Source organism: Exophiala mesophila, assembly GCF_000836275.1.
Source record: "Exophiala mesophila strain CBS 40295 unplaced genomic scaffold supercont1.2, whole genome shotgun sequence".
Taxonomy (NCBI): domain Eukaryota; kingdom Fungi; phylum Ascomycota; class Eurotiomycetes; order Chaetothyriales; family Herpotrichiellaceae; genus Exophiala; species Exophiala mesophila.
In genome coordinates, this window is record NW_015622505.1 from 2271239 (window position 1) to 2296383 (window position 25145).

The following is a 25145-nucleotide window of genomic DNA, read 5'->3' on the forward strand; positions in this document are numbered from 1 at the left end:
GCACGTGAGTAACACTTGGTGGGTTGACCGGAAGGTCCGTCTCTCTGGTGTGGGTCGCTCGCTATGAAGGCCAGCATAGCGCCCGTTTCAGTGAAATGGAAATCCACACGTGCTGAGTTGTCACACCGTGGCTCTCATTCACGGCTGGCTTTGGAGTCATGACTCCTATGTTTACCGAGACCATGAGTAATAATAGTCGACATTAACGTCTATGGACGTCCTTCACTGTCTCTGTGTAACGATTCACTGACTGACTCACGACATACACCTGCCAAGCGACTCTTTATTTATTTTTATATATAAATATATCCTGCGCCGTCTTATATCCCTGGCAGACAACCAAACGCGCAACCACCACACCTGCAAATCAAACGAACCAACGTACACCCATTCAAAATCATGTCTACGCCTGTCACCCCAGAAGCAGCCGAGAAACCCAGCACCGCTGGCGCTGGCGGTGTTACCTTGGCGGCGCCAGCGCCTGAACAGGATGTTGACGGTCTCCTCCAAACTGCCGTCTCCTCCCATACCGAAATTCAAGACCTCCTTCAAGATCCGACAGTAAACATAAAGCTTCACCGGGCCGTTCTAAAAGTTGACCAAGAATACCTCGCCGACCACCTCACACTGACAACACTCACCGGACCGGGGCTGATATCACCTCAGCCATATGTCTTCACCAATGACGATGCTGGGACCTTGTGGGCATTCTACCACCTTGGACGACGGCTCGCTGGTCATTCGGGAATTGTGCATGGAGGGCTCGTGGCGGCCCTGCTGGACGAATGTATGGGAAGGGCGTGTTTCCCCTTGCTCGCAGGCAAGATCGCAGTCACAGCCAAGCTGGAGGTGTCGTACATGGCACCAGTCAGAGTCGACAGCGTCATCGTCCTCAAAGCGGAGACGGTGGATGTGCAAGGCCGGAAGGCATGGGTCGAAGGGACCGTTGAGCATTTGAGCCTGGGTAGACTTGAAGGAAAGACGACCATGGCCAAAGCTACAGGCCTGTTTATCGAGCCCAAATGGGCGTCTGAGATGGGCAAAATGATGTGAGCTTGGGACTGGTCTGTTCGTCGAATTGATATAACAAGCGGTTTGCGTGTTGACAAAGGCGTCGAGGACGGATCCGGAAGCCGAATTTGGTAAATCAATGTGATGTGATGGACGATAGCATTGGAACTCTCTGGAGAGCGACCATGTTTGTTGGCAGAGACCATCATCCATTCACACCAGCAATACATCACAATTCATCTCTCGCATGACTTCTCTCCAATCCACAGCGATGATGCCGAGGTCAATGTCAAGGGCTTCGCATCTCTCCTCTCTTGTTCGCCAAACCTCTCGAACGACCTTTTCGACCGATTCACGATTGCCCATGCCAAATGACGTAGATCGTTCCAACCATCGCCGGGCTGCAGCCATATCGTCGACCGTATACGCCTCGACGGCGGCTATAAAGGCAGGCCAGATAGAGAAGTTGCCTTCACTTAGGGTGAAAAAGTCGTCGACATACCGTAGTGTTTCAGTAACGTAGCCCTTGACGCTTCGAGGGGGGACGTCAAACAAAGTTCGATAAAGGTAGACATAAGTTGCGTAGATGAATGCTTTGTTCTGACTTCGTTCGAGCAGGGTTTGTAGAGAAGGTTGCCGGTTGGCGTACTCATCCTCGATCATGTCGCCTAGTGCCTGATTGCGACAACAGTTGAGCTGCGATAGGATGGACTCCAATGTCTCATCCACATAATGGGTCATGTCATTCTGTTGATTCGCCATCACGTGCTGCAGCCTTGTGATTTTGGAGATGCAGTCCAAGATTGTCCCGCTGGCACCGATTGTGAAACCGTATGCTGGAGTGGATGTAATCATTGCAGACAAGCTCGGAGTAGTCAGCAATTCTGGTGTTTCTGAAACATCGCCGTTCTCCAAGTCTTGAATCAGCCCAGTGGCCGTTTGTGAGATTGTCCTGGCAATGTTCAGGTTCTGCATTAAGATGCGTGTAAAGTCGGTAGAGCTCAAGGTATCCCGGCTCCGATGGTTTTCGACAAGCTTCCACGCTCCCTCGTGATGATGTCTCCAATAGCGAGAACGTCCGCTATAGATCTGTATCAGGTCAGTGTCTGTAAGCCCCGGTTTATTCTAGTAGAAGAGATCTTACCTCTGCAAACATGAGCGAGAGAATCGAGGCAACGGTGGTGGCAAAGTCGGTGAGGTCATTGTCGATGTTGAGTCGAAGTTCGTGTATAGCAATGGCATAGTTTTTGGAACCGATCAATGAATACTTGTTGGTATCGCGTAGTGGCATATGAGCGAGATGAAATGCGGCATGTGAGATGATGGCATGATACAAGATCTTGTTGCTTCCCCAGGTTCTGCCTAGAGCAAGTGCCGGATAGTCAGACTTCCAGGGGTTTCTTGCATGCTCCACAGGCATCATGTTACTACCGACATCGCGGACGTAATGGTCGAAGAGAAACTGGTCGTCCCATGTCAGGTCTGGATTCTCGCTTAATGAGGGCATTAGGATAAGAGCGTTTGAGAGTGAGGGCGAATCAATATTGTCAAAGTCAACCATGACTTCTTCAAATTGGTCGCTAGAATCCATGCTCTGCTCATTGGACTGTAGTTGGAAACATGAGAACGGGCTGTGATGACCGAGATCCCACACAGATGATGCACAATCGGGGGCAGCGGAAGCCATAGTTCTATCTTGATCACATTTTAGTATCAGATAGTCCACGACATCCGCAGGCAGAGGGGCATAGCCGCTCCAGGTCAGGTCTGTGAGATGATCAGCATATGGCCCGCCGATGGATTTGAATTCAGGCAGTACCACATCTCCAGCTTCGACGACCATCGGACTTATAGACTTGGTTGTCATGCTCAACCCACACCAACTTAGTCCCGTAGTTGCATCTCACACCTCGACGCAAACATGCGCCGCAGGCAGGCTTCGCTTCATTGCACTGTCGAAGCAGTTAGCAGATAAACACGACTGGGCTGCAGTGGGCTATAGTTATAGTCATAGGCTTTGGCGTACCTTGACCCTACGTGAGCGGCAATTCCAGCATCCCTTACAAGGAAGTCAGCCTCAAGATGACAAAGTACGGAGGGTGGGCATCAAAGGATATCTAGACCACGGACCTCTTTGATGACCTACCGTAAATGTTCGATCTCTGAGACGACCCATCTAGCAGATGATCATCCTAGCCATACTACTCCAAGGACGGTCAAGCAGGAGGCAGGAGACGTGTGCAGGATTCTCCAGGTTTGAAAGAATGTGCAGTTTTTGGCGATTACAAGTTGACAATGCCAAAAACGCAAATGCATTGAAACAGCGACGAAGGACGGGTATGGAGCATGGAGCAGGAATGAGCGATCCCAGGGTTGAAGGAGGATCCGTTTCCCGTTTCCCGTAGCGAGTGGAACCTCATAAGTGATCGGATTTCGGCAGAATCACCAGAGTGGACGGGGGAGAGCTGTACGGCCAAAGTTTATTAGATAGGTCGTCAGGTATCTTGGTATCCTTGACGACGTACTCCGTACGTTGAACTCGTTATAGAGTGCCTTTGCCGACGAATCTGGCTTAGACTCGGAATGCGGGTGTCCATTCTCGGCGATAGTCGCTTCCTTGCTTAACTACTGATGCTCCAGGGCGATGTGGGTGCGCTCAGCAGGTCCGTCTATCTTGACTGTTGATATCTGGTGATGTAGCGCAGTTTGGTCATGAGAAACATCCTGCAGAGACTCGAGGCTCGTGACATGGAAGGTCCGTGGTCAGGCGTACTTTTGAAAGAAGTGATTGCAAGTATTTGCCTGGCCATCTCTGATAAAGGACAGATGTTTTTGTACCTGGGTTTGCGTTCGCTCGATGATGTTGCTGTGTACTGACACCGACTCATTGCTCTCCGGGAAGGAGGGAAAGTTAGGCTGGGCGCAAACGCTATTGTTCGCATTGTCCGTAGCTCCTTCCCAAAGGCAGTTGTTTGGTCAGGCAGACGTGACTTCCCTTGTTATTTACACAAGATGGTCAGGTGCGGCTTGAACCACACAGAACACAGAACACAGATCACAGAGTCTGTCGCACATGAACAGCCTGAACGGAGATCCCAACAAATCAAGATCTATTATCTACCTAGGTAGCTAGTTGATACTGGTTTGCAGGAGAACAAGTTCTCTGCCCCGATGTTGAGGTAAGAGTATGAGGAGCCAAAGGTACATTGAGATTCTCACGTGCTATAAATGAAGTATCCATAAACAATGAATTGAGTTATGCAGCTTAAGTAGTTAAGTGCATTCATTCTAGGCACCTTTGGGCTATAATGGGCTTCTTCGGCACCTAACACTCTTGAAAATTTTACTGGGTTGACTGCCTATTGGTGCCTATTCTAGGCACCTTAGGCATCACACGAGCAGTACAACCAACCCCACCTCCACGCAAATCACATCACGCACCGACTTGATGGCTACTCCCATCTGTCGCGCCGAGGACACCATCCAGACCCTTTCTCCAAACCATCCAAGGCCAATCATCCTACGTATACATGTGTCACCGCCTCATCCACCATCCCCGGAGATCTTTGTTCGGCATTGTCTCATTTCTGACGACTGATGAGGTCAACCCAGTGCATCGTGGAGGTTCTGGCATGAGACTATGGCCATCCAAGTCTTCATTGCACACACTGGCCTTGCACTGACCTTCGATGATCCCAACGCTCGCGTTGACCATCTTCGCTCATGGGTCGAGCAGACCACCCACATCCCCGTCGGCCGCCAGATTCTCATGACCGCACGGGGCAAAATCGTTAAGAATCTCAACGAACCCGAAATCTTTGTCTACGACAAGGAATACCTCTCTCCCTCTTCCAAGCCTCCCTCCCGCCAGAATGTTCAAATCGAACCGCCCACAGAACCTCCTTCCTCCCTAGCCGATGAGTCTAGCCTCGCCGCCTGGCAAGATCTCTTCAAAGCCAGGCAAGACTGGTCCCTCCGAGCCTTTGAGGTAGCCCGGAATGGCGTTGACAATCTTGAGGTCTGTGCCGATGAGGCAACTATAATAGCAAGATCGATGAAGGTGGCTTTGGACAACCTCCGCAATCATGTCACCAACCTGCAACAAAAGTTTGAAGAAACCAAACAATGGGCAGAAGGCTATATTCAAGAGCACCGAAGTGTGCTAAAAGAGTGGCAAGGCAGTGCCAACCTGCTCGCCGAGCTACCTGTCCGAGAAGACGTTGCAAGGATCTTGGGACGCACTGGCAACGTGGACAGTGGCCAATTCACTGCTCCTGTGGGAACACTCGTTGACCTTGTCGACAAAGACGCCCTACACAATGCCGCACTCAGTGTGGAAAAATCGTCGGCAGAATTTGAGGAAAACTTGAAAGCCCTCCAAGCGGACATGGAAGCCTTGAAGACAGATGCTGAAGATGCAGACCACCACACCCCTCAAATTCCAGACATCGATACAAATGCACTCATGGATGAAACCGAGACTCTGGCAAACCGCATTCATTCTGACCTGGAAGACATATTGAAGTTGCCAAACAATCAAAAATCAATAGTCGCTGCCTCTCGTAAGGCTGCAGTCCACACTCGAGAGCTGCTCCCTGCACTGCAAGGCGTAGTAGAGGAAATCATCCAGGCCTCCTCGTCGGCCTCTGATGCCCGAGCCACCATCTCAACTCAGTGGTATTCTACACTACAAACCATCTCCAAGCTCCAGTCTCGACTTGCCGATGTTCAACCTCGAATATTCAGCCTTGACTTTCAGGACGTCGACAACTGGCAGGTGCTTAACAAGGTCTTTCAGCTGCCCCTTGTTTATGGTGATACCCTGATCGAGGCAACACGCCGATCTGAGTGGACTGAGCGCATGCGACTGGAGGTCGACACCCTTCATCAAGACCTGTCTCATCAGACCGAAGAAGAGCAGAGGAGGCGTAAGAAATGGGCAACGGCACACAGCGAGTTCTTGAGTGGTGAGCTGAACGCAAAGGATGCTTTAATCGACCTCAAGGCATCGAGCCCTCGCAATTCGTGGCCCTTTGTTAATCGCGATGAGATCTTCGCCTGGATCGACGACTTACGAGCGCTGGGCATCAACGACGCTGTACAGGCAGTCACACAGCGTTTGAAAGACCTAGACACAACCCCCAAAACCCCCAAACCAAAGCCTTTCAAGAATGGAAGCGTCCACGATCTCAGCCAGAGCACAGCTTTTCGGAGCGGACCAGAGGCGCGGACCATGCAAGACGAACGACTGCGGCTGGAGGAGAAACTCAGAGCTTCCGACAGTCGAGTGCGCAAGCTGGAAGATCTGTTGCATCGCCAAAGCCAACTCAGCCGCCCAGCCAGCGGTATCTTTGTTCCTGGTAGTGCGGCCGACTTTGAAAGACACTCTCCTTCCCCGAGCCCCTTCAACAGACAGAGTGATATCTCTCGTAGATCTTCCGTATCCACAAGACGACTGTCAAGCACCCAGGATGAGAAGACCCTTGTCCAGAAAATCGTGGCCTTGGAAAGCCAAATCCAAAAATTGCAGGAGGAGACACATGCTGAGCGAAGATCCAGTACAGAGAGCAGAGACAAGATGCAGGAGGCTGAATCCGTCAAACGAGACTTGATGGCCAACTTCGAAGCCCAGAAACAAGAATTCGATGATGAAAGACAACTACTGGATGACGAAGTTCATAGACTCAGGGTCAAGTTGGAAGAAGCAGAAGACGAACTTGATCGACTCACCGAATCAAGAGACCACCTCCGCAACGAGCAGGATCAAAATATCAATAACTTGCGTAATGAAATCGAACAGCTCAAGAAGACTTCGGCCGAGGAGCAGGCTCAGCTGAAGCGTCGACTGGAGGAGGCCCAGAAAGAAACACAGGCTCAACGTGACAAAGTCATACTGTCTGACCGTCAGCTGCATCAAGTCAAAGAGGAGCGAGCGGCGGCGCAGAGCCAGAACGTGACCCTGGCCAATCAATTGAGAAGCATGGAAGATCGTCAGCAGGAATATCTCGCCAGCTTGCAAGCAGTACACTCCAACCTCTCACCCGCTGGATCTGCTCCAGAAGACCTCCTTCGGCTGGTTCGCGCCCTCGAGATTCTGTCAGAAGGCGCCGCCATCCATTCCCGAGGGCTCGACGATCATCTACATCTTCTCACCGCCGAGAATAAGACACTTGAGGAAAAGGTTCGACATACGGAGGACCGAATCAAGTCGTTGACCACTCAACTGACTTCTCTGGAGACCAAAGCTGCCGAAGCAAGGGAGGTTCTTGGACAGGAAAGGTCTAAAGCCTCTTCGCTACGCTCCGAGCTTGCTACTGAACGCTCGGAGATGCGAAGTCTACGTGAGAAGTTCGCTGCTGGCGAGACAGGGTCTGATGCCTTGCGCCAACAATTACAATCGGAGGAGGCCAAGGTGACTGAACTGATGGAGGCCAAGGCTGAGAGAGAAAGCACCATTGAGCAGTTGAAACACGAGATTGAGACTCTTGCTGGGGATGCACGCAATTCTCTCGAACTGCAGGGCACGTTACAGGCACATTTGAACAAACGCGGCGAAAAGGCTAAACAGTTGTCGGAGCGACTTTACCACCACCACGACCGCATCATTCGAATGCTGGAGCAGTTTGGATATTCAGTCTCTCGCCAGGATGATGCACTGGTCATTCAACGTGCATCCAAAGTCAACGCAGCAAGTGCGCTTCTGAGTGGCGGTGAGGGCTCGTCCAGCATGAAGAGAACAATTTCAGGCTCTGGACCCCCACAGCATTACTCTGACCCGTCAGACCTTGATACTTTGTATTGGATGTCTGATGCGGACGTTTCCAACGAGGACAACAAATATCAAGGCTTCGTCACCGCGTTGCAGCGTCTCGATGTCGACACCACGATCGACCTCATCACCAAACGATACAAAGACGTTGAGGCGCTGGCGAAGAAGTATCAAAAGGAGTCCCGTGGCTATCGCGAAAGAACTCACCGCCTTCAGGCTGAAGCACACGACAAAATTGCCTATCGATCCTTCAAGGACGGAGACTTGGCGTTGTTCCTCCCGACACGTAACCAGGCGACGCGACCTTGGGCAGCATTCAATGTTGGTGCGCCTCACTATTTCCTACGAGAACAGGATGCACATAAGCTCCGAGCCCGGGACTGGCTATTGGCCCGAATCACCAAAGTGGAAGAACGAACTGTTGATTTGTCTCGCTCAATGCGTAGCACTTCAGCCGTGGCAGAAGCCAGCGATGCAGGATCTCTGCGGTCGCTGGATGATGAGAACCCATTTGAGCTGTCGGATGGCCTGAGATGGTACATGATTGACGCATCGGAAGAGAAACTTGGAGCTCCCGGCACCCCATCCGTCGGCAAATCTACTGTGACGGCCTCGAACGTCGACGTCAAAGGTCACATGGGTCGAAAAGAGCAACCACGAGGAAGCAGTGGCGGACACCCAAATACAACATTGGTCACGAAAACTCTGACTAAAAGTTTGGATTCCCGCCGGTCAAGTTCGGGAAGTAAGAAGAGCGTCGATCTTACGGCTAACCGAAAACGCGACAACAGTGGTCTCAAAGACATGGCTGCACCACTTGCACCGATCATCAGTGATACAGATGCTGAACGTGACCCTCCAACCCGGCGGAACAACAGCATCAGTAGGCTCGAGGGCAATCTTGCAGCAGAAGATGGAAGTTCACCAGCAGAACCGTCCATGCCATCTGCATCACCGAGCTTTGTCCGGCAGCCCAGCGAGAGAGCGCAGACTGACCGGGAGAATGCTCAGATATTCGAAGTGGTGAGGCGCGACCTGTTGCTCGGCCCGTAACGTTGACGGGTTCGGGGCCCCTTGTGCAGTCGGTGCAGCGTTAGATTTGGCTGACGGGATGACTAGGCTGGGGCACATGGATCTGCAAGCAAGATGACGGCCGATGGTTCCGCGATTCAAGCTCTGCAGGCCGAGGCATCGTCGACTGGCGCGACGCATCCGTCAAACGACAAGTCGCTCAACTCGGAGATGCCGTCACGAACGTCTTCACAATCACCCCTCAAACGCAAGTCTCCGATGGCCAGTCCAGCTAAATATTTGGCAAGTGGATCTACTACTACTGTCAATACATCTTCGCCGGCAAAGCCGCCATCAAGACCATGGGATAAGTTGTTCAGCATGGAGTATCATAGTTGAAGCTAGGAATAGCAGGAAGAAAATGTTACGGGCAAGGTAAAAGAGAGCGATAGTTCAGGTTCGCAACGTGGATTGAGGGGGAAAAGAGAGGACGGATTTAAGCATGTCTTGGGTCGGGAGCTTTCTGCTCTAAGTGCACTTTTGGTGAAGCAGGGCAAACTCGTCATCAACGACTGTACTATAGAGAGATGATGTACGGTGACCTCTTCTTGGTTCTCTATCTCGATCAATATACTCCGTAGGTATTCGGCGTGACCGGATCAATACTTTGGCCGAGATCCGAACTAGGCGCAGGAAACCATCACCTGTTGGTCGCTTTCAAGCATGACCTGATCAAAGACAGACATGACACACCGCAGCGACGATGAAGAGATGGATTTCATTGGATTGATGCCATTATGGATTCTCAAAGATCATAACACAATTTGCTGAAAGTAGCAAGTGTCTGGACTGGAGGACGGGTAGCTGTAGGAGTACAGGGGAACCCTGTTGCACAGAGGAAATTTCAGACAGCCACTTCTGGCAGGACAATAGGTTGAGAGCTTTGTATTGCAAAGATTCTTGGCTAGATGAATAACATTATTGTTATTGTTATCGATCTGCTACCATGGTATTTGCCGTCAAACGCAGCGCACAGGGCGTGTGGGTGTGGAGGACCGTGACAGGTGTGTTGAGGTGACAGGTCATGTGACATGAGAGGTGTAGGCGAAGCTCTCATACAGCAGCAAGGTAGTGCCGATCTTCCAAACACAGCAGTAAGAAGCTACAGGTGGTCATGATGCAATTTAATTGCATAAGACACGGGACACGCATGTGTACCCTTGCTATAGAGGAGGGGGAATGCTAATTGTAGGTAGGTAACCTGATTGAGTCGGTGAGGAGAGGAGCCCCAAAACTGTAAGCAACATTGAGTCTACCAGGCGTCATGGACAAAGTACGGAGTAGGCACGGGTACCTCTAGGGAGGCAAGGGCCGCCAGGGTACAACGCCAGATCGGATACAGTATGTGTCCATCATCTGCAGTCAGGAGAGAAGCGTCGTGTAGGCGGTAGCACAAGATCCTCTATAGACAAGGGACAAGAACTTTAAATTACGATTGCACGCGGCAGAGTGGTTGGGCGAGCTCAATCGCCATACTAAACTAAGCCACAATGATTTGCTTTGACTTTGACTGGGTTGGCAACCGAGGTCAGTCAGCAGCGATTGCTGCGAGGAGAAGAGGACGATACTCCGTAGGTTAGCAACCAAGTCAAAGGCTTGGTGAGAGCTAGAATGGACGAGCCAAGTTTAGGCCGTGTTGGTGCGTGTTGGACACCATGACAACCTTAGGGTATAGTGCCGCCTAGAAGATCTAGCCCGAGCAAGAAGGGTGACGGCACAGGAGTAGTAGTACCTTAGGTACCTAGGTACATACCTACCTAAGTGATAAAAGACAAATGACGGACAACCGGAGGCAGAAAGCGGAAGTCACACGTGGTCAGCAGAGCAGAGAGTACGAGTAGAAGGACAAGGCACAGAAGAGAGGGGGAGAGAGAGAGAAAGCAAGGGAGACACGGGGGCCCAGATGGTTGGCAGGAGGAGAGGAGGGAAGGAGGGAGGAGTGACCAGCGAGAGAGGTAGAGAAGGAGGGAGCGTGTGGGAGAGGGAGGTGACTTGGTAGGAATGGGGCAAGCAAGGACGGGGCAAGTGAAGGAGAGATCAGAAAGTGGCTGCCAGCCAATTACTAGTGATTGTTGTGGAAAGGTGACAAGTGTGCCAGTCTGAGCATAAAATAATAGACAAGTCAGACGGAGCGAGCTGGTGGCTTCTTGAGGAGGGGGAACTGGTAGATGTGGTAGCCGTTCGTGGACGTTGCACTGATGGAACTATATCACGTGACTAAAAACTCAATGACTGACAGTATCAATAAACGGTCAATCGATCAGATCAGTGCAGGACCTGGGTGGCAGGCGCCGGCAGAAAAGCAGAGGTTCAGATCAATGATCAGGGAGGGGACGAGTTTTGGCGTGCCGCACCAAAAACCCTGAGGTCAGCCCTCAGCCCAGCTCCCTCTGCCTTTTCTACTACTACTCTGCTCCCACTCCCACACTCGCCCACTGCTACTCCCACTCTCACTACTACTACCACTCCTACTACACACAGCACTCACAGTACTGTCTTCCCATACTGCTGGCACTGCGCTGTACACGCTGCTTCGCCTCCCACTCTACCATGTAAGTACTCTCTCTCTAACAATCTTCACTTCTTATTTTTGCACCCTGTCGCATTCATCCCCAACCACTTTTCCCTCTTGTTTGCCGTCGAAACTCCCATCGCAAATGCTCCATCACTCGTCCTTTGGCTCTGTCGGCCAACCTGGCCAACCTCGTCGTCGCCTTCACCGTTGCCGCATGCGCGACCCTCCCTAACCATCAACACCACCAGCTGCACCCTCTTCACTTTTGGTGTTGGACGCGTCAATTACTGTCAGTGACTCTTATTACGACGATGCACCCTTGGTTTGCAGTTGAATGACGCGTCTTTGGCCGCAATTCACTTGATCAAACTCACCTTTGTCACGACCTGGAAAAGCGCAGAGACATGTAACTTCACATGCGCTGCATCTGCATCTGCACTGCTTTTGTCGCTGGCTGCCTTTCAACGCACCTTTCTCTTTCTGCACCTCTTCTCTTGCATCGTCCATGTACCCTCACACTACTTGCATATCTACCTTGCACCTCCCACCATCTCTCTCAACCTCTTCAGCGTGATCATCAACGCGCTAATCATTACACAGTCTAAACTCTCCAGCTCTTCGCCGGAAACCACATAATCAACATGCCTAAGGCCGCAGCTAAAGCATCCAAGTCTAAGGGACGCGGTGCCGAGAAAAAGAAGAAGGGTTCGTGACATTGCAACTCTGCCACACCCTGCGCAGTGATTCTGACCATCCACAGATCCCAATGCTCCCAAGCGTGGTCTCTCGGCCTACATGTTCTTTGCCAATGACCAGCGCGAGAACGTCCGTGAGGAGAACCCCGGCATCAGCTTCGGTACGTCTACCACACTCTGTCACAGTTTGAACAACTCACTCATCCCCTTCTAGGCCAGGTCGGCAAGGTCCTTGGTGACAGATGGAAGGCGCTCAGCGAGAAGCAGCGCGAGCCATATGAGAAGAAGGCTGCCAATGACAAGAAGCGATATGAAGATGAGAAGGCTAAGTACAATGTGAGTGCCGACTCAGATTGATTGCATCTCATCTGCAATGGCTGACGAGCCTACGAAGGCCGGAGATGACGATGAGACCTCTGATTAAATGATTGATTCTCCCTGAGATCCACTCAATCACTCAACGGGGTAGCTTCGATTTCTTTTCTGTCTTCATGTCATCACTAGCAACGAACAACGGGCGGTGGGGGGTTATGGAGTCGGTACTCAGATAGGAATTGTGCTTCAATCACAGCATCATGGGACAAGTCGATGGCCCTGGTCTGACGATGGGACACACAGACGACGGTCGATCAGTCAGAATCGACGGTCTTCAGGCAGCCATGATCTTTGACTTGCATCATTGCATAAAGTGTCAAGCATACCACATGATACTCCCTGTATACTAGCTCTTATGCAATGCCAATCATGGCACAACCATTGCTGTTGAGGTTATTTTTGTCTGTGACTGTAGTTGTGATGAATAGGGAGCCTGTGAGTGTCATGAATACATGGTCGATGAATGTCATGGTGTCGGTGGTCCCGCCGCCTGAGCGGGTGGGCAGAGCTGGTGATTTCGCCCCATTGCTGAGGCTGAAGTTAATGCCACCAATTTCAGGCACCACGGGGGCTTAGATATAAGAGATGATGAATTATCAAGGCTTTCTCGCCTAAGTTCTCGTCTTCCCAACCTCGTCGTCGCTCCTTGATCATGAAACTGTGAATCGTTAATTGGCAATGACATTTGGCGACGTTGGCATTGTCTGGCCTCACCCTTGCGACGAATTGACTTTCACATAGCTTGGGACCAGAAGCCGGCCTGGCAAGCGTGGCGACCAGTCTGCTCACTACAGCGGCACGATCAGCCTCTAACAGGCCATCGAGGCAGGATAACCTCGACCGGTCAAGCTGCCAGTCCACGTCGACATAGGTAAGAGGGTTCGCTTCTACTGGCATTTACAAAGGGCCGCCATCTCCCACAATCAGAGACCTAGGCTTTGACGCTTAGGCAGCAATAGCTGCAGGATGACGGAGCGCAGCTGCTGGCCCGCCCCCGTACCAATCCCCCCAGGACAAGTCCCCCAGCTGGTCATGGTCAAGAGCATGCCGGTGTTCAGACTCGTTGAGGCTCGTTGGTCAGAAAACGGTGCGGTCAAGCTAGAAGTCGTCGACAGGTAGGCCGTGGAGGCCTTGTGTTGCAATGTTGCAATTGTCCATGTCAGACAACCGTGTTCAACAAATCGGCGTATTTTAGGCTCTCGACTTGATTCATGCACCAGCGGCATCCAGTGTCGATTCTCGGTCTCGACTGCTCTCCGTTTGACACGTCAACAGCCTGCACGAGGTCTGTCGCCACGTATTACGAGGGCTCTCAATACCGCCGCTCTGTTTAATATTTTTGTGCCATTTGAACCCCTCGACAAGTGAACCACAAGTCATGTTGACTTTGCCATCTTCTTTCCACCCTTTTTCCATCCGACATCATCTAGAATGAATGGAGCTGATCCTCGGCGAGGAGGCTGGCAGAGCCCAGGACATCTCTGACATTTTCAGCAGTATCAGACTTCAAGACCCAGACCATGTCCAGGAAATCACGTTGGCAATCACTGCCTTGAACAACCTCAGCTGGGGCCTCCGCGAACTCGCGGGACAAATTGACGCCGCGGATCGCAAAATCTCTCGATCGTTCGCCAACGACCTCGACTTGCTACAAAGCAGTGTCGCCCTCACCCTCGAAGATGTCTGGACCATCCTTGGCAAGATCCCTCGAAATCCCACTGGCGCGGAATATCGCAAAGCCTGGAAGGAAGTATGTCAATATTGCGTTGACATGGGAAAACAAAACTTTCACATCCGTATCGATCGCTACAAACTCTTCATCTACGCGCTGTGCAAAGTCCTGCAAAGGTAAGTTGGTCGCACGCGCTGGGTGACAAGAGAGAACCAGACGTTGATGAACACCACCCTCAGGCAAACCTGTAATAGGCGCCAATTTGAACATCTACGCCACGAAATCGTTGATCTTCGCAATCTGCAACTCGATAACCGACAATTGATCTCTGCGTCCGAAGCCTTGGAGAATCTCGCTTTGGTTCCAGCTCAGCCTGGTTTGTCCTCGCTCCCCACTAAGGGCAGAATTTGAATTAACGACTTTCGTTTTGGTCCAGCAATTCGGCAACCCAGGTCACAGGAACGCGTTCGACCGACCACCTTGAGACCGACATCTCCTACCTCGTCCCATGATAGTTATGAGTCAATGCAACGACAGGCAGTTCCCTCCCCACCCGGATTATCGCCTACGACGACATTCTCCACCATTAGTCAGACTTCGAACTCGAGCACTGAGGTTTCCACGGACCATTGGGCATCCAAGGTCTACAAGAACCTGTCGTCGACGCCGCTGGAAACAGCCCCCGAGACGTAAGACCAGGACAGCTGGATTTTATTGCAATCTATGCTAAAGCATTTCGATACAGTTCCCGTTGTTTCGGAGGGGTGTTGCGGAGTGGACGTAGCTGGCCAGAAAGGCATGAGTTTGAACCGATTCTCAAATTGTAGGATGATGTGATTGTGTGGAATGTGCTATTGCTAACCAGAGACGCAGAAAGTTTCCGGGCGGACTCCAGACTTCGTTCCACTGGCGGCGACGCGACTATAAATGCAAACTGCTTTGCGAGTGGGTAGATGGCAAGCGAGGCCAGAGATGGTCATGCATGTCACTAACCGACCTACACGTGCGCCGCAAGGGTCCCTTCCTATACTTCTGCCGACCGACTCCCGAGGCTGTCAATACCGTATGGACCAGTCTGAAGTTTACTTCAATTGAGTGTATGTTGAACATATTGGGTGTCAGGCCAGGTGGCTGACTCTGTCAGGGCTCATCATTTATCATTGTACTTTTCTGTCACTGCGATCTCACGACAGTACCAGATCCTTGGACAATCGCCTGGACCACGACTTGTATGGGGAGAAAAGCATGTTTTCTGGGTAAGCGGTGTCACTCTGATCTGGGCGATTGGCACTGGAGGCTGACCGATGACAGGGCGATCCGAGATAGTGGCTACAAGCATGCGTTGAGGGTATATCACGATCGAGGAACAGGTGCCTTACGGCTTGAAGCAGCGGTGCTTGAAGGCGAGATGCAGAAGTAGGCCGCATATGAAAATGGATCATGGTGATGGTGTTGATGATGCCTGGACTGACCATCGACATAGTACTCCGATCTGGACAGCGTTCATCACCCACCGAATCACATCCCCGACGTGGTTCCGATACATCAAGCGAAGCTCGACCGTCTACCTCGCCGAACTACAACGCCACATCTTCTCATCCGAATACACACCCTTTATCGCAGCCAACGGCGAGCACTTTCTGGACTTTGAGTTGGTTCAAGGTAGGTCTGAATCTGGATAGTTGTCGCAGCGGATTGTATGTCGTCTCACCCGCCTGCAGATGCCGAAGACTTTGTCAAAACCCTCGAGGACTTTGGTGAAGAGTATCGCCGCATGGGGGAGAAGACACCGAAGTGACCAGCCCGTAGAAACTCCAAATGATGACCATGACGATGCGATACGATACATGATGCACGATGCACGAATTTACGACTCGACGACAATGGAACCTTAAGGCGGCCAAAATGACACCCATGTTTCTCATGTAATAGCAAGTGTTTTGAAAGCGGGAGGGCTCTGTGTGCATGTCGGAATTCTTTACGATTCTAGTCATTCGTGACCTGTCTTCCCAGCTCATCCTTTTTATGGTTCTTCTTCTTGTGACACATGTTTTGATAGCCCGCTTCAGCAAAGGCGGAGGGTCTCAGTACGACCGGAAGAATGGAAGAATTTGTCCTTAAGATGATGATTATGATTTCATTTTGTCACACCGGCCATCAGGGTCTGGGTGTTGAATCTCTTTTCATTCGATTGCTCTGATAGATTGCGATAGGATTAAAGCAGCCGGTGCAGAGGTTATTGGGGAACGCGCCTGCCGCCTTCAGCTCTCAGGTCGTGGTTGCTCCTGCCTTCTCGCCTCGTTGAATCTCTCCGTCTCTTCTCATCTTTTCTTTTCTTCTCTTCTTCCTTTTCTTTTTTGCTTTCAAAACCACTCACAGCCGCCGCCTGACATTTTCCAAACATCGCCTGGTCCGTCAACTGCTGACTGATGCTTGCATCTCAAGGCCAGTCCTCGCCAAAATTGAATCAACAACTCCATGCACGCTATAAAGCTTGGGAGGTTACCCAGATAGCTGAGCATCAACAAACCTAGGAACGCCCCCACTAGAATGGATAGGTATGAACTTCTCGCGCTTCTCCAACGGATAAAGCGGCTCCCTGAAGCACCCCTCGACCCCCCATCCCTGCCTGCCCCGGGGGAGATTGTTTATCCCCGTTTGCCTACCAAGCACCCTGGACCCTGAACTCATCTCATCGTCGGCCAGACCCGATTTATCTTCGCGTCATGCTGATAGCATCATTATAGGCACTTATCTCCCAAAAGTTCATTCGAACATGGTCGGTCCCCACTCTCCACGTCGGCCTTTTTTCTCCAACTCCCTCGTGCATCCACTGTGGTAAATGATGAGATGGAAAGACTGTTTTCGTGATTGACCATGGCCATTCACTTCTTTCTCCTTCTCCCTCTCTCTCCTCGCCTGCCCAATGCCTTCTCAATTCCTCCGATATGCCGCCGCAGTCGGACGAGGACAACAAGCCATCCGACGATGAGCTGGTAGTCCAGACTTCGGTATCTGGCAGTGCCACATCGCAAACACCTCCCCCTCGAGACAGTAAAGGACGGCTGCAAGTGGCCTATGACAAGGTTACATTTACTCCTCCTCGATGCCGCTATGATCCTGCGAGGCCCTTCCAGTTCTCCATGGGCTTGAATGTCCTGTTCGGTATGCTTCAGAGCGCTCACTTCCCATCCTATACCGTCCACAGGCTAACATACCTTCTCCAGCCTTTGCAGGATGCTTCACCGTCGCCAACTTGTACTATACCCATCCCATATTGCACCTTTTGTCTGAAGACTTCAATGTCACCGGGGAGCAGGCGTCTTACATCCCAACCCTGGCCCAGGCAGGCTACGCTTCAGGATTGTTATTTCTATGTCCTTTGGGAGACTTGGTAAAAAGGAGAGGATATACTCTATGGTTGGTCTGGTTCACTGCAACAGCATGGTACTTTCCAACCCACCTTCACACTCAACTTCATGCTAAATTAACTCCAGGGTGGGCCTATGCCTGACCAAGTCATACGCCCTGTTCTGCGTCCTGACCTTCATTACCGGCGTCACCACCGTTACCCCACAGCTAATGCTCCCTCTCGTCGGTGACATGGCTCCAGCCCACCGCCGAGCTACTTCCTTGTCCATCGTTGTTTCTGGAATGCTACTCGGCATGCTCACTGCTCGTCTCCTCGCAGGTATCGTAGCCCAATATATCGGCTGGCGGTATATTTATTGGATCTCTTTTGCTCTTCAATATCTCATCTTGATCCTGTTATACCTTTTCATGCCCGACTATCCCGCCACAAATCCTGGTGTCAACATTTGGCGGAGATATCCATCTCTGCTCCTCGACATTTTGAAAATATCCTTCAAGAATCCCGTCGTCATTCAGGCGTGTTTGATTGGTCTATTCACCGCTACGTCGTTTACTTGCTTTTGGACAACTTTGACTTTCCTCCTCTCCGGCCCACCTTACAATTATGAAACCATCTACATTGGTCTCTTTGCCCTCTCTGGAATCGGCAGTATGGTCTGGGCTCCCGTGTTTGCCCGTACTGTCATGGAGAAAAGGCAACCGTTGTTCTCAGTCATCATTGGCGAGACCATCTGTCTCGTCGGGGTCATCGTCGGCACTTATTCTGGAAAGCATACCGTGGTTGGGCCCATTCTCCAAGCCATTTGCACTGATATTGGCCTCCAAACAAGTCAGATTGCGAACAGGACATCAATCTATGAGGTCGCGCCCAAGGCCAAGAACCGAGTCAACACAGCCTACATGGTCAGTGTCTTTAGCGGCCAGTTGGTCGGGACAGCAGTTGGAAATGCCCTGTACGCCCGCTCTGGATGGTACGCATCTGGATCAGCTAGCGTCGCCTTTGTCGCCTTTGCCCTTTTTGTGGCGCTCATTCGTGGGCCCCATGAGAAAGGCTGGGTGGGATGGCATGGTGGAATGAAATGGCGCAAACCAATTCCCGGAGGCGCCCAGGATCTAGAAAAGAGAGCAATCCATGTTCTGTCCGATGACACTCCTGCATCACAGGTTACAGTCTCACCGTCATCTGACCATGATGATTCCGACTGGTCCAAAGATGCTACCCACCATGGTCAACGGCCCTCTACCAAGCAACCTTCAAACCACCGTTAGAAGAGGGCCATGATTGTCGAAAGCTGAGAAGCATTCTTGTCAGAGGTAGACCATCGTCAAGTTATCAGACGAGTTGGAAGCCTTAGAGATCATATTGGACTGCTCCGCATTTGTCTGGATGTCGCCTTTAAGCACTTGTCGCATTTTTAGCCAGCTTGCATATAAGCGTATTGTTGACGACGAAAGATTTTTTTTGGTTGGTACAGAAGATCCAGGCGTCGAGAGCAAGCCAAATACATATCAAAAAGGGATAGCCATTTTCGGCAGGACTGTTTTGCCGACATCAACATTCTTGAAGTGTCGCGTGGAATTCCCCCTTGTATCTACCAGCAAGATCTACACAATGTCCACTTGATCTCTACGAGAACCACATAAGCTGGGGAAAAATTTGATTACATCCTGCCGATCATGGCGTTTCAATCCTTGTTCTTTGCCTTTTTGGTGTTGATATTCGTCCAATTTACATCTAGCTTCACTGGCAGCGAATACTACCTGGACGCAGAATACTCCGGCCGCAATTTCTTTGACGGTTGGGATTTCTTCACCGTAAGTTCACCGCCCTCGAATAAACAATTTTGCTTACCGTCTAGGGTGATGATCCAACCCATGGCTTTGTCACGTAACGTGCACTGGCTTCCTAACCATATCTCCACACTCTCTGACGATGTCCAGATATTTTGGCCGTGCTTCAGCGCAAGTCAGCAGCCTGATTCACGCTGCTGAAGGCCAACCTGCGTATATTGGCTCGGACTATGAGACGTCCATACCGCTTTCAGGGGCTCCTGGACGTCCCAGCGTCAGGATTTCCACCAAGAAGACGTGGACACATGGCCTGTTCGTTGGCGATTTCAAGCATGCACCGGGCGGGGTTTGTGGGAGTTGGCCTGCATGTACGATGCGTTGGACATGTGCTGGGACATCTCTGATTGTCAATAGTTTGGACCTTGGGCCCGAATTGGCCATTTCATGGCGAGGTCGATATTATGGAAGGCGTCAACTTGAATAGCTACAACGGCATGGTTCTGCATACGTGAGCTGAATGCCACTTTATCTCCTGGGATGAATGTTGATGTGGGCTAGGAGCCCTAACTGCACCATCTCGCAAGACGACTACCTGATGACAGGTCAGGTCCATACTACGGATTGTGCTTACTATGTAAGTTTCGACCTTTCACCCTGTCCTGCCTCTGTCTGAACAAAGACCAGCCAGGTAACAATATTGGCTGCGGAATCGGTGATGATCGTCCTCTGGCTTTTGGCTCTGGGTTTAATGCCAATGATGGAGGGGTCTATGTCATGCAATGGACTTCCGAATATATCAAAATCTGGATGTTTCCACGTGGACAGATCCCGGAAGACATTGTTAGCGGTCACCCTAACCCATCAACTTGGGGCACTCCCCAGGCACATATGCAGGGATCGTGTGTCATGGATGATCGCTTCCAATCTCACAAAATCATCCTCAACAATGCTTTCTGTGGGGATTATGCGGGCAATCCATACGTATGGGATTCGGATTGGAATTCGTGCGCAAAGAGCACCGGCTTTTCTACATGCGAGGCACATGTTGCTTCAAATCCAGCTGCCTTCAAACAATCGTAAGACTCGAGAAAGAACGAGACGGGTTTGTTACTAACCGCCACAGATTCTGGGAAATCAACTATGTCCGCGTTTATCAGCTCAAGGACCCAGACGCGATTGTCAGACCCTCAATTCCTTACATTGCCAGCATTGAGCCACCACAGCCAACGCTGGGTTCAAACCTACTGCCTCCTCCCTCCCCTACAGCTACTCTATGCCCGGCCTATAATTTCACGGTCATCAAGTCTGGCAAGGCGAACTACGAGATTGAGTGCGGTGTCGATCTTGAGGGCCCGGATATTGGACCACCAAATCCAAACTGGACTGTCACCTCTCTCGAAGATTGCATTGTAGGTTGCAACTACTGGAACGATGAGATCGAGCCGAATCTTTGTGGGGGTGTGACATATGATATGGTCACCGGAGCATGTTCCTGGAAATCGAATGTACGAGGCACTCGGGTCAAACCAGAAATGAATGCGGCGAGACTGTTATATTACGCTTATCCTGCGGTTACGGATGATACACTGCATCAAACTATTGTCGAAGAGCCTCCGTATGTTCCGATCTCTGTCACACCCCAAACGTACAGGCCCTTTGGAACATCGACGTCGACTTCGAGCTTTCTTGTTTCCGAGACATCATCCTTTCATTTACCACCAGTAGATCGGAGAGTACGTCCGTGGGTTCCCAAACCAGTCTGTTGTCCTCCTCACATTTGTCGTCACATGGCTCAGCAACAATCACTTCCACATCCTCCCATCCCAGCATGAGTTCAACCTCAGCATCCAAATCAGGCTCTTGGGTTAGTACGGGGATTCCAAGTTCCTTCTCAGCCCACACTTTGCAGTCTTCCATTTCAAGTACAACTCCGATATGGACAGTCATATCCACCACAAGGACCTCGACCCCGGCATCGTCAACCTCGCTAGCATCGTTCACTCGACCCACGCCCACCTTCAGCCTGACACCGAACCCTCACCTCCCGGGCCCCTTCCTCATCGACTTCTTTAGATATGCAGGATGCCTTGGTCTACGACCTGGAAGACCATATGCAAACTCATTCGTCGTCAGGGAGACTTCCGAGAACCAATCAGTCAGTCGATGCGTACGAACATGCTTGAGCAAAGGGATGCGTTATGCTGCTGTCCACGATACGTAAGTCTGACTCTGACTCTCCCCCTCCGTCCTACGTTTCCTCCCTTCTCGTTATCCAAGTATCGTGAGTATAGACAAAGGGGAAGTCAGAAATCATAGGTACTGATCGAAAAAACCATTTCACACAGGACTTGCCTCTGCTCTCCATTCCACACTTCCACCATTGATATGAATTTCGACTATGTCAATTACCCAGATTGGCTCTGCAATTATCCATGCCGAGGAAACCCAGTCGAGAAATGTGGCGGCATTACAACGAGACCAACATCGAAGGAGAAGCGACAGCTTCCAGCAGAGACCAACGATGAACAAGTCGTACTGCTGACAGTTTATAAATCGACATTTTATGGCGATGAGACGGACGAAATCGATGATGGAACTGGTACGACAGGTCCATCTACTCTGCCATCAATCACGCCTACAGTACTATTTCCCTCTTCGATCCAGTCAACACCACACCTCTCACCTACCGATCTCCACCCCGTCATCGTCAGCACAAGCTATATAACCATCTGTCCGTCCCACCCAATCCTCTGTCCAACCCCAACCCCAACACGTCTCAGCACTACCATCACCGTGCTTCACTGCGGATGCACCGCACAAGCACAACCACAACCCACCGTGCCCATGACGACAATCACGACCATGATTCCATGTCAAGGTAATTGCGGAAGCCTTAGACAAGGTGCTGCCACCGCCTCATCATCACCCATAACACTTACTGTTCCTCATATAAGCAAAATCGCCATTCTGGAAAATAGTGTGCGGGAATGGATGTCGAGACCGATCTCCAAGGTAATTGACGCGGCGGTGCCCGTGATGACTGGACATGTTGAATCATCTCCGACTGTATCGGAAGAACCTGGAAGTTCAGATGATCAACATCATCCACCGATGGCTATCATGACTATTACATTGGTGCCGGTGCCGGTGCCGGTTCAAGGGAGTGGTAATGACACGATGGGTCGGTATAATGGGACGACGGTGGATCGGTATCATGAAAGTAATCATGATATAGATATATCGGTGTCGGCGTCATCGACATTAACATCACTAATACCGTCTGGCCCACCATCACCACCTCCTCCTCCTGCTTCACATGTGCGTCCAGCGGCGTTGCCTTTACAGAGTATGTATACGTCTGGAGCATCTAGATCGATATCATCGTGGTCGTGGGGATGGATGGGGAGAATGAAATACGTGGGGACATCTGATGTTGAGATAGCCGTCACTGCGATCGCTATCGTGGTTTTCTACCTCATTGTACCTCTCGTACTTGTTTGAATGACATGACAAGGCTATTTTGAGCCTATGGTACAGAATCTCCTTTGAGTAGCTAGCACATGGTGACCAGTTCCACATCAGGTAGAGGTCTCGTGATCCCGTAATATTCATCAACACTCTAGCAAACATGTCGTGTAGCTCCTAGTCAGCTACTCCCTCTGTCAAACAAAGTGGCATCCATGTCAGAGAGGCTTGTGTGTCTACCCTTGGTAGCAGCCCAACCTCGACAATCGCTAGCAACAATATACCTCAGCTCATCCCAATTCATCAGCATCATCATGACGTCGTCGTCCAACACTTCCAGTGCTTGCCCTGGCAACACTTCAATTGTGCAAAGCATTGGCCCTGCAAGTCGTCTCGTTCATGTGGCCTCGCTCGTACCCAAGTCCTCACATCTTTTTGCCTCTCTTGGAAATTGACTTGATACAGACGTGGCATCGTAACTCGTTCCCATTCTCCAAACTTCATGTCTAGTAGTCGTGGACCAGAGTGTCTTGCAGCAAAGACAAATTTCCACACATCCCCGGCGAACTCGCAAATGTCATCAGCTGCGGATGGAGGATGCATCATGGTCTCTTCTTCAAGGAGCTCCATTCCTGGTGGTGCTTGAAGTTCAAGTTCTTTGGGAATCCGTCTTGAAGTCAATCCGGTCTGGGTGTACGCACCACCGCAATGATTGACTAGAAGAATCTGCTTTTCAGAATCGGCACCGTCTTCTTCATCTTCGTCTCCGTCCTCATCTTCGTCCTCGTCCTCATCATTTTGGTCAAGATCATCATCAACCTGATCCTGAACCGGGATCGACAGGTAAAGCAATCCGCTGTCTAGATAGATTTCAAGATGCTCCAGGTTCATGTCGCGGATCTCTTCAAGGATCTGTCGGTATTCTTCGATCTTAGGCTGACTCGATTGGCGTCGCAGATCAAAGGTAAAACTTTTGAGATTGGGACAGGATGTTCGAATTAATCTGATGTCATCGAGCGACAAGACTTTCCTAGATCGGACTGGCCAGATCTCTTCTCTTTCATGGAGATGTAGCGCAGTCAAGGTGGGACCGTGTTGCCTCATGATGGCATCGAGACTAACTATACCAATCCAGGACCACAAACTCAAGGTCGTCAATGGGGAGCAAGATTCGACGAACAGCCGAGCTGCCTCTGCTTCTGCGCCTCCAACATCCGCAACGGCTCTCATATTCAAGCTGAAATGTCGCAATCCCGTTAGGAGTTGGGCAGCACGTGGAAAATAGGACGCTGACACATATCCTCTGGTGTGTTTGAGGGTTTCGAGATAGCTGAGATCGACAAAGCGGTTCCAAAAGTCTAGTGTCTCGGCAGACAGCGGCCACATCTCTAGAGTAAGATGTCTGATGGTCTTGCTTCTTTGGGTGATCTTGTTCAAGTAAGCATCATCTGCCATGTTATTTGGAAGGGAAAATCTGCAGTCGATTATCGACACAGTTTTCAGGGAGGGAGCAGAGGCGATTATCTTGGGGTAATTGATGTGTGAAACAGAGCAGACACGTTGAATGCCGTAGGCATGGTAGTCTGCGTGCCCTTTAATCCCAAGCATTGACAGAGTCGTGGAGGAAGCGAGAGAGTCTTCCAAGTTGAGGAGACGTGCTTTCTGGACATCTGAGTCTGTATGGTAGCAACGAGCCATGCGATTCACCCTCAATTGGGCGGTTGGGTGATGGACAGACAGCGCCTTAATTACCTCATCACTGGGTATAGAAGAAGGGAGCCACTTCAATGTCTTAATATTCTTGGCGGTTTTCAAGATATCGACCAGCTCGGTGGTCATATTCTGAGTGGGTTGGGTGGGAGGTGTTTCGAATGGTGCAATGGTTAGCAGCCGCACCTGCTGCAAGACATCGTTGTTCTTCCATGTTGCGTTGTAAGTAGGGCTAGACACCGAGCTGTCATTCCTCTTGCCGGAGTTGAAACGATAGTGCTTTTTGCGGACGAAATGACCATGTTGGTCGGACCAAGTAAGATCGACTTGACGGTCTTGGACCAGTGCGATGACGTCGCGGAAATGCTTGTTGACTCTTCTGACAGCTGGGACTGACCAAGGGGACTCAAGGACGATGAACTGGAGAATGTCGGCCAGAATCTCAACCTCAAGATCGAGGATTCCGGCGAGAGGAGGTGCGGCCTCGGTGGCCATTGTCGATCCAATTTATCCTTATGCCATGTGTCAATTCAAGTGTAGAGAGAAAGTTTTCGGAGTTGAGATTGGGGGAAGAGACAGAAAGAGAAGGATGGGCAAAGGAAAGAAATTGCACGTGAGTTGATATATTTCATGATTGAGGTTGGAAGGCGCGTCTGGTTTCACTAAATTGCCTAGCTAGGCATAGGCAGTAGGCAGCAA

At 50.8% G+C, this 25145-nt stretch overlaps 9 protein-coding genes across 15 annotated transcripts; 7 read left to right on the forward strand and 2 right to left on the reverse strand.

Annotated features, from left to right (window-relative positions):
• Positions 1 to 249: 249 nt before the first annotated feature.
• On the reverse strand, positions 250 to 3384 carry PV10_02640 (uncharacterized protein). The gene is made up of 5 exons (XM_016366976.1): positions 3158 to 3384; positions 3038 to 3070; positions 2831 to 2963; positions 2156 to 2778; positions 250 to 2100 (listed from the first exon to the last, which is right to left on the reverse strand). The coding sequence occupies exons 1-5, from the start codon at positions 3185 to 3187 to the stop codon at positions 1225 to 1227; spliced, it is 1695 nt and encodes a 564-aa protein (XP_016226494.1). The 5' UTR covers positions 3188 to 3384; the 3' UTR covers positions 250 to 1224.
• PV10_02641 (uncharacterized protein) lies at positions 400 to 1053 on the forward strand (the record flags this gene model as incomplete). Its single annotated transcript, XM_016366977.1, has 1 exon — positions 400 to 1053. One exon carries the CDS (start codon positions 400 to 402, stop codon positions 1051 to 1053), a length of 654 nt encoding a protein of 217 aa, XP_016226495.1.
• A 1267-nt stretch (positions 3385 to 4651) lies between the features above and the next one.
• Positions 4652 to 8833, forward strand: PV10_02642 (uncharacterized protein; the record flags this gene model as incomplete). Its single annotated transcript, XM_016366978.1, has 1 exon — positions 4652 to 8833. The coding sequence occupies one exon, from the start codon at positions 4652 to 4654 to the stop codon at positions 8831 to 8833; it is 4182 nt and encodes a 1393-aa protein (XP_016226496.1).
• A 93-nt stretch (positions 8834 to 8926) lies between these two features.
• On the forward strand, positions 8927 to 9190 carry PV10_02643 (uncharacterized protein; the record flags this gene model as incomplete). The annotated part of the gene is made up of 1 exon (XM_016366979.1): positions 8927 to 9190. One exon carries the CDS (start codon positions 8927 to 8929, stop codon positions 9188 to 9190), a length of 264 nt encoding a protein of 87 aa, XP_016226497.1.
• Positions 9191 to 11241: 2051 nt separating this feature from the next.
• PV10_02644 (non-histone chromosomal protein 6) lies at positions 11242 to 13054 on the forward strand. Of its 4 annotated transcripts, none has more exons than XM_016366981.1 (5): positions 11242 to 11655; positions 11967 to 12071; positions 12127 to 12222; positions 12276 to 12397; positions 12456 to 13054. In XM_016366981.1, exons 2-5 carry the CDS (start codon positions 12008 to 12010, stop codon positions 12483 to 12485), a joined length of 312 nt encoding a protein of 103 aa, XP_016226499.1. In that variant the 5' UTR covers positions 11242 to 11655; positions 11967 to 12007; the 3' UTR covers positions 12486 to 13054. The 4 variants fall into 4 exon arrangements, with proteins under 4 accessions (XP_016226499.1, XP_016226498.1, XP_016226500.1 ...); XM_016366980.1 differs by having other exon boundaries at positions 11242 to 11403; positions 11615 to 12071; XM_016366982.1 differs by having other exon boundaries at positions 11242 to 11403.
• A 543-nt stretch (positions 13055 to 13597) lies between these two features.
• Positions 13598 to 16229, forward strand: PV10_02645. Of its 4 annotated transcripts, XM_016366984.1 has the most exons (9): positions 13598 to 14284; positions 14348 to 14484; positions 14545 to 14797; positions 14854 to 14931; positions 14982 to 15205; positions 15253 to 15364; positions 15420 to 15524; positions 15592 to 15770; positions 15830 to 16229. In XM_016366984.1, the coding sequence occupies exons 1-9, from the start codon at positions 13872 to 13874 to the stop codon at positions 15904 to 15906; spliced, it is 1578 nt and encodes a 525-aa protein (XP_016226502.1). In that variant the 5' UTR covers positions 13598 to 13871; the 3' UTR covers positions 15907 to 16229. The 4 variants fall into 4 exon arrangements, with proteins under 4 accessions (XP_016226502.1, XP_016226505.1, XP_016226503.1 ...); XM_016366987.1 differs by having other exon boundaries at positions 15420 to 15770; XM_016366985.1 differs by having other exon boundaries at positions 15592 to 16229.
• An 827-nt stretch (positions 16230 to 17056) lies between these two features.
• PV10_02646 (uncharacterized protein) lies at positions 17057 to 18749 on the forward strand (the record flags this gene model as incomplete). The annotated part of the gene is made up of 3 exons (XM_016366988.1): positions 17057 to 17273; positions 17336 to 17555; positions 17606 to 18749. The coding sequence occupies 3 exons, from the start codon at positions 17057 to 17059 to the stop codon at positions 18747 to 18749; spliced, it is 1581 nt and encodes a 526-aa protein (XP_016226506.1).
• Positions 18750 to 19157: 408 nt separating this feature from the next.
• On the forward strand, positions 19158 to 21103 carry PV10_02647 (uncharacterized protein; the record flags this gene model as incomplete). Its single annotated transcript, XM_016366989.1, has 7 exons — positions 19158 to 19295; positions 19340 to 19368; positions 19422 to 19639; positions 19686 to 19779; positions 19830 to 19905; positions 19956 to 20347; positions 20395 to 21103. The coding sequence occupies 7 exons, from the start codon at positions 19158 to 19160 to the stop codon at positions 21101 to 21103; spliced, it is 1656 nt and encodes a 551-aa protein (XP_016226507.1).
• Positions 21104 to 22757: 1654 nt separating this feature from the next.
• Positions 22758 to 24941, reverse strand: PV10_02648 (uncharacterized protein; the record flags this gene model as incomplete). Its single annotated transcript, XM_016366990.1, has 1 exon — positions 22758 to 24941. The coding sequence occupies one exon, from the start codon at positions 24939 to 24941 to the stop codon at positions 23049 to 23051; it is 1893 nt and encodes a 630-aa protein (XP_016226508.1). The 3' UTR covers positions 22758 to 23048.
• Between the last annotated feature and the right edge of the window lie 204 nt (positions 24942 to 25145).

Excerpts from the sequence above, each read along its gene's own strand:
- PV10_02645 (XM_016366984.1), top strand. The coding sequence starts at position 13,872 with ATGGAGCTGATCCTCGGCGAGGAGGCTGGCAGAGCCCAGGACATCTCT. Across the intron at positions 14,932-14,981 it reads TTTGAACCGATTCTCAAATT|AAAGTTTCCGGGCGGACTCC; the intron begins GTAGGATGATGT and ends CCAGAGACGCAG. Across the intron at positions 15,771-15,829 it reads GGACTTTGAGTTGGTTCAAG|ATGCCGAAGACTTTGTCAAA; the intron begins GTAGGTCTGAAT and ends ACCCGCCTGCAG.
- PV10_02640 (XM_016366976.1), bottom strand. The coding sequence starts at position 3,187 with ATGGGTCGTCTCAGAGATCGAACATTTACG. Across the intron at positions 3,071-3,157 it reads TCAGAGATCGAACATTTACG|GGATGCTGGAATTGCCGCTC; the intron begins GTAGGTCATCAA and ends CTTCCTTGTAAG. Across the intron at positions 2,101-2,155 it reads TCTCGCTCATGTTTGCAGAG|ATCTATAGCGGACGTTCTCG; the intron begins GTAAGATCTCTT and ends GACCTGATACAG.
- PV10_02644 (XM_016366981.1), top strand. The coding sequence starts at position 12,008 with ATGCCTAAGGCCGCAGCTAAAGCATCCAAGTCTAAGGGACGCGGTGCC. Across the intron at positions 12,223-12,275 it reads GAACCCCGGCATCAGCTTCG|GCCAGGTCGGCAAGGTCCTT; the intron begins GTACGTCTACCA and ends ATCCCCTTCTAG. Across the intron at positions 12,398-12,455 it reads ATGAGAAGGCTAAGTACAAT|GCCGGAGATGACGATGAGAC; the intron begins GTGAGTGCCGAC and ends GAGCCTACGAAG.